This window comes from Trachymyrmex cornetzi, unplaced genomic scaffold (genome assembly GCF_001594075.2).
Source record: "Trachymyrmex cornetzi isolate Tcor2-1 unplaced genomic scaffold, Tcor1.1 scaffold532, whole genome shotgun sequence".
NCBI classification, from domain to species: domain Eukaryota; kingdom Metazoa; phylum Arthropoda; class Insecta; order Hymenoptera; family Formicidae; genus Trachymyrmex; species Trachymyrmex cornetzi.
The window spans coordinates 159,847-166,709 of NW_017299842.1; the positions used below are offsets into that span (position 1 = coordinate 159,847).

Below are 6,863 nucleotides of genomic sequence, written 5' to 3' on the forward strand. Positions count from 1 at the left end.
TACGAAATTTTTTTACAGTGTAAATAGCTTGTGTCGTATCGTGTCCAATCATGTGCAAAGTAACGATAAAAGTAACTGTAAAATTCGTTACCGTTATCAAAGAAATGTAACTTCGTTACCGTTACAGTTACCAAAGAAAAAGAGTAACGCAGTTACTAGTAAAGTTACCAAAAAAGTAACTTGTAACTGTAACTTCGTTACAAGTAACGAGTTACTTCCATTCCCTGATAATATGTGATATAATATAATAAAACATTAAATATGTTTATACACAACTACATAATCTATATTTCAGTTCAAAATTTTGAAATATAACTTTAATACATATAAAATCATATATTAATACATATATAAAATCGTTAATACATATTGTTTATATAAAATTAACATATATATATGTTAATAAAATTCACAAGACCATATATATTGTAACAATTCTTCAAAAATGACGAGTGAAGACTCGTCCCAAACAGGCCAAATGTTGAATGAGGATTTTATACCAATTATTGCGTCAGATAATTTGGACTTCTTCATTGCTATTTCTTTTTTTGTCCAGTCCAGGTGTATCCTAGCGCAACCTCGTATCCAATATTGTGAGACATGATGTTTCTATCAACTTTTGATACTGATTCTCCGCCTAATGTAGACATTTTTTCCATCTGTAACAAATGAACATTTATAAGATTTGTACGCGGGCACGTGTGCGTGCGTGCGTGCGTGCGTGCGTGTGTGTGTATACGCGTATACACTTGTGTGCAATGTAATGTATTATTGGTTTAATTGTTTTTGATTATTTAATGTAATAAATTATTTAATTTCTATAAATGTAATTAATTAAAGCTGTCAACGTGACATCATTATTCAAGGCCATAAGTCTTTCAATTTGCAAATAATAAAATATATACTTACAAATTGCTTCCGAACATTTACATCCTTCAGTTGTGTATATTAAAGTTATTTATTTGCTCTACACTATTGAGGAGAAAATTTGGCAGGAGAGATAAATCCACCTCTTGCACAACATTTGCATTTTCATTTTCGATAAAATGAATAATCCTATTGAGCTTGCGCTCTATTATCGCAAATTTTGCAAAATATGCTGGCTGACATTTTCCTATACAATAAAAGCAAGAAGCACACAATTAAAAATAAAATAAAACTAAAAATTAACGTGAAACGAATTTAAAATTGAATTTATTTATTGAATTCAATTAATTATTAATTATTATTACATCTACTAGTAGTCAATAAATAAAACAAAAAATGTACCACAACAAAATGAGTGTTCCAGCTCCATCCCAGGTTCGTTTCCTAAATTTTCATTATTCTGTAATTGTAATGCATGTGTGCTTGTGGAAAGTAGATGTTATATTTGTTGGCTCAGCAAAACCGTGAAAACAATTGTAAGAAATATATATTGTTAATATTAACGCTAAGTAATAATTTTATTATATTAGGACTCCTGAACGACCACAGAATCGTGACATCATAAGCGAAAAATAACACGTTGAAGTTAATTGCATTTGTAAAAAAAAAAGATTTAACGGAAATAATGAGATTATTTTAAAACAATTGTAAAAATGGGCCAATTCTACCCTTAAACATACGCAAATAAAAATCTCTTGTATATAACAGCTGTTATACCATTAATTTTAATTATACGGCGCAGTTTTATTAAAGAGATTTTATTTAAAATAAAGATCTTTGCGTGTTTATATTGCTCGTTGGAATTGGCTTATTTTCATTTATCAGTTATAACATATATTGTTACAACATAAACGAGCTTGACTTCTACATTGGTGTTTGGAATCTTTTGCCTAATGCATTTTCAAGATAATTAAATATGTAAATTGACATACCAGATATGTAAATATGAAACCGGAATTTTTTAATAAAAAATACGCGTTTATTGCATGAAAATGATAAAAAATATTTTATTCGAAGTATTGCCCATTGCTAGCTATACATTTTTCCCAACTGTCTGACAATTTGTGGATGCCACGCTAAAAAAATTGTTGCTCTTCTGAGCCAAACCAGTCGTCTAGCTATTTTCGTACATCTTCGTAAGAAGTGAAGCGCTGCTGAGCAAGTGCGTGTCCCATCGATGCAAATAAGTAGTAATGGGTCGGAGCTAAGTCTGGTGAATAAGCTGCATGCGAAAGTATTTCCCAACCAAACGCCTCAATCGTTTCCTTGACCAGTTTTGCTGTGTGTGATGGTGCATTATCATGAAGCAAAATCACTTTGTGTTGTCTTTTTTTATATCCCGGTCGTTTTTCACGCAAAGCTTAATTCAATTTGATCATTTGTTGTCGGTAGCGTTCAGTATTAATGGTTTCGCCAGGTTTTAGCAGCTCATAATAGATCATACCTTTCTGATCCCACCAAACACAGAGCATTGTCTTCCGTCCATAGCGATTTGGCCTTGCAGTCGATGTCGACGGTTCGCCTGGAGTTACCAGTGGCGGATCCACGGGGGTGGTCAATGGGGTCATGACCACCTCCTTTGAAATCAATCGTCAGTCGGTTCGGTTCGGTCGGTTAACATAAATACTACAATTTATGTTATACTAATGATTCGTCTATTTCCTATAGTTATCAAGTTATTTGCTATTGTTTACTATTTCTTTTATTAATTAAGTATTCCTCTACTATGGGATATATCGGGATAATTCTAAGTAGAGTTATTTCGTTATTTATCCTACCGTTTAAATCTGCAATAATAATTTTTTCAAACGTGTATTCTTTAACCGTATAACTGCAGCTATCCATTTGTTACGTTGTTCGAATTTCCAACTTGCCGTTGGGAATCTGTAAAATTTACATTTATTATTTCTTCCGGTATTTTTGCAATTTACAACACAACTATCATAGCCCATTTTGAATAATTTGTTTATAAAAAATCACAAAGCGTTCGGCACACAGATTTGACAAATAACAGAAAGCCGTGGTGAGAGTGGCTACGTTTATACCGTGCATTTAGGCCTATACAACGGTCTATACAATAGATATTCTTGTTCATCCTGTAGGTTAAACAAGGGCATTGTATAGGACGCGACCTAAATGTACGGTGTAAACGTAGCCAAAGACACCTCATCGTATAATTCGCGGACTAAGCGCACAGTGTAAACAAAGTCAGCGACCTAGCGCGTCTACTTTGATTTTTTTTTCTTGATAGGCTAACAAACAAAAACATAACCTCGACGAATTCTGTTGCTTACGTAGCTGCGTTGCGATTTAAATGATATTCATGAAACAAAGAATTAAGTTGTTATTAATATAAATGTAAGTTAGTTTAGTTGAAGTGAGAGAATTTTGATGTCTGAATGAAAATCAACGCGACGCGAAATAAAGAAGAAAGTAATGGTAAGTTAGTTTAGTACATAATAACTTTGTTTGGGGCTTTTGTTTGGTTGGTTTTAATGATTTTTGTTGCACCTTGATAACTTTAATCACTAATAGGTAAATGCATGATTAATTAACATTAATATTCTCGCAAAGAATACAAAACTAATGACTGGATAATTGTTCGTTATATTGTACTGACTGTGTTTATGTAAAAAATGTACTGGCTTGATTGTGAATGTTTTTTTTCTTTGGTTGGTTTGGGTCAGGCTGATAGTGTGGAAAAAAGAGGTGGTGGATCGAAACGAAGTGGCCATGATGCTAGTTCAATGCGAAAAATTAACACGTATTTTTTTAAAAAACAAAAAATTGATGGTGAGGCTTGCATTTTAACAGAAAAGGAAGTGCCTGCACTGAAAACCACTAATACCAGTAATGAAAATTGCTTTAATGATAATGATTCGAATAATGTTGCTTCTACTTCTGTTGCTACTAAACGAGACATGCCGTCTACGTCATCTGCAATATCAAATGACTCGTTGAACTCTGAATTCGCTTCAGATATCGGAAGCTATATTAATGAAAACATGAATCAATTATCTGATTCTACTAGAGCATTATTGCTTGAGAAACATTGGATGCCACCATCTAACTATGTTTTTCCGCATAACGTTGTAATAAAACTAGGAAAGCCAAGCAAAAAATTTGCTCAAAGATCTCACCTTGAAAAATTCCATTGGCTTGTGTTATCACACGTGGATCAGGGGCTTTATTGCAAGTATTGCGCCTTGTTTGCTACTACTGCCACAGATTTTGCTAGGTCAAACCTCAGACGACTTGTAAAGGAACCACTGAAGGTTTTTGACCGCTTATTAGGAGAAAACGGGTTATTAATACAACACCAGCGCAATCATTATCATCAGATGGCCGTCGAAAGTGGGAAAAATTTTTTAGCATGCTATCATAAGCCGGAGCTTGATATTGTCAACCAGATTTCCACTCAACGAATGGCTCAAATTATGGAAAACAGAGATCGCTTGCGACCAATTATAAAAACAATAATATTCTGTGGTCGTCAAAATATACCACTACGCGGCCACAGAGACGATGGCCAGTTTTTCAGTACAAATACCGACAAAAGTGTGGTCTCCGCTCCAGAGGGGAATTTCAGAGCTTTGTTGAAATTTAGAATTGATGCTGGTGACACAGTTCTCCAGCATCATTTAGCAACAGCAAGTTCAAATGTGACTTACATAAGCAAAACTGTGCAAAACGAACTAATAGACATCTGCAAAGAGAAAATACAGGAAAATATTTTACAAAACGTGAAGAATGCTAAGTTTTTCTCTCTGTTGTTTGATGAGACCACAGACATTTCTCATACCGAGCAGTTGAGTCTATCATTTAGATATTATAATAACGGTGTTATTAAAGAAGACTTTATATGCTTTTGCGACGCTTATGAGATGCTTCGATGTGAAGAAGCAGATAGCAGCAAAGAACTTCGGTTAACAGGAGTTGCATTAGCAAAAATTGTAGAAAATCTTTGCCACAAATTTGATATAGATTTGACTTTCTGTGTGGGTATTGGCACCGACAGCTGTTCAGTGATGGCCTCCGATGTGAAGGGTGCAGTTCAGGAACTAACTAAAAAAGCCATTCACGCGAAACGTTGCCCTTGCAATAATCATGTCTTAAATAACTCCTTGGCCAATTCATCAAAAGTCGCGTCGTGCAGAAACACATCTGCGACGATGAAGAAAATCGTAGCGTTTGCAAACGCATCTGCAAAACGCCATGAAGTATTTTTACAAGAACTTGGCGGCGTGGCAATTCAAAGTATATGTGAGACGCGATGGGTTGAAAGGCATGATGGACACTTACAATTTCAGGGTGATAATCTGATCAAAATTTGTAACGCCCTGGAGAGAATATCGACATGGAAAGATAGCAAAACATCAAGCGATGCCCATTGTCTCTTACAAACACTGCGCAGTTCCGACTTTATCATATCATCAGTATGCTTGAATGACATTTTAGGTAGGTAACCAAACCATTCTTTACTTTTTTGAAGGATGGATTTCGTTCAATCGACCAACATATCTTGCGGGTGCATGTACGTACTAATATGTATTTTTTACGTTTTAGGTACAACCGTTGCACTGAGTCGCTTTTTGCAAACTGCATCTATAGATATGAAAAGAGCCACGGATGCAATAAAGGACACACTTGACGTGTTGAAATCAAAACGAGAAAACGTGGACTCTGTGTTCCAACAATTATTTTCAGAAGCTCGGGAAGTAGCAAAACAACTAGATGTTGAGTTGAAATCGTCGCGAACTATTTCCAGGCAAACACATAGATCAAATCATCCGGCGCAATCTGTGGAGGAGTATATTCGAAGATCAATATACGTACCCCTCTTGGATTGTGTTATAAACGATCTAAGCCAAAGACTTTCTCCTGATGTTCTGGATCTATTTCAGTTAGGAGTCTTTTTACCTAAGTCGACATACAGCGACCAAGACATTGATACGAAAGTCATTGGTACGAAAAGTCGTGCAGATGTACCAGCCATTTTTGGACGGTAGTCAAACATCTTCAGTTGTTAACGAATACCGACTCTGGATGATCAAATGGAAAAGGGAAATAAAAAATAAATCCCCCATCCCAGAATCGGTAGTTCACCTGTTAGAAAACTGCGACAAAGATTTGTACCCCAACATTAATATTTTTTTGAAAATACTTGTTACTCTCCCAGTAAGCGTAGCGACTGCTGAAAGATCATTTTCAACTCTACGTAGAGTCAAATCTTGGCTACGTGCCTCAATGGCACAAGAGAGATTATCTGGACTAGCTCTTCTAAATATACACAAAAACATAAATCTCGACGTTGATGAGATAATTAACAAATTTTCAAAAAAAAAAAATAGAAAAATTGACTTTGTAATTTAAATTAAAGTTTTTTTTGTATAATCCGTCACGTTTTTTTATTTTTCAAGTCATTTGCTGCGTAACTGTGTAAGTATCTGAAAACTGACGATGACGAAGCTTGAGAAACCTCTCGCTCCACTCCACTCGTTCTGTTTTCCAAGTTGGTAGGATACCTAGGTGACCTCCCCCTAATCTGGAGGCTGGATCCGCGCCTGACTTTACCATCTATTAAAGTAAGGAATAACGAATAATGAACTCTTACTCGATGAATATTATCGATTAAAATTTCAAATATCTCTAATTTATCAATCTGCTCGTCAATATTTTTTTTCTGTAATTTAATAATTGCTGCTGACTCTTTAGCATATTGCAGTTTAATGGATCTGCAAAATCTTGCTGATTGCGGCATTCGATTGTACCATAACACTATATTACTTGAATCAGAAAGCAACTGCAATGGTATGAATGTTGTGGCAAATATGCTTCCATCAGCCTCATCTCTTAGATTTTCATTGTCAACAGATTGGTATCTTTGTTTATAAACCGAATGACCGCTACTTCCGTCAAACCCCCACGAACACATA

The 6,863-nt window shown here is 35.1% G+C and overlaps 1 protein-coding gene and 1 pseudogene across 1 annotated transcript in view; one reads left to right on the plus strand and one right to left on the minus strand.

Moving 5' to 3' along the window:
* LOC108765779 (uncharacterized) overlaps window positions 1–945 on the minus strand; it is a 4,576-nt pseudogene extending 3,631 nt beyond the window's left edge.
* A 2,618-nt stretch (window positions 946–3,563) lies between these two features.
* LOC108765780 (52 kDa repressor of the inhibitor of the protein kinase) overlaps window positions 3,564–6,863 on the plus strand; it is an 8,538-nt gene continuing 5,238 nt past the window's right edge. Inside the window, exons 1-2 of the mRNA XM_018514626.1 lie at window positions 3,564–5,385; window positions 5,494–5,892. Coding sequence (XP_018370128.1) covers window positions 3,564–5,385; window positions 5,494–5,892 — 2,221 coding nt within the window. The remainder of the gene's footprint in view (window positions 5,386–5,493; window positions 5,893–6,863) is intronic.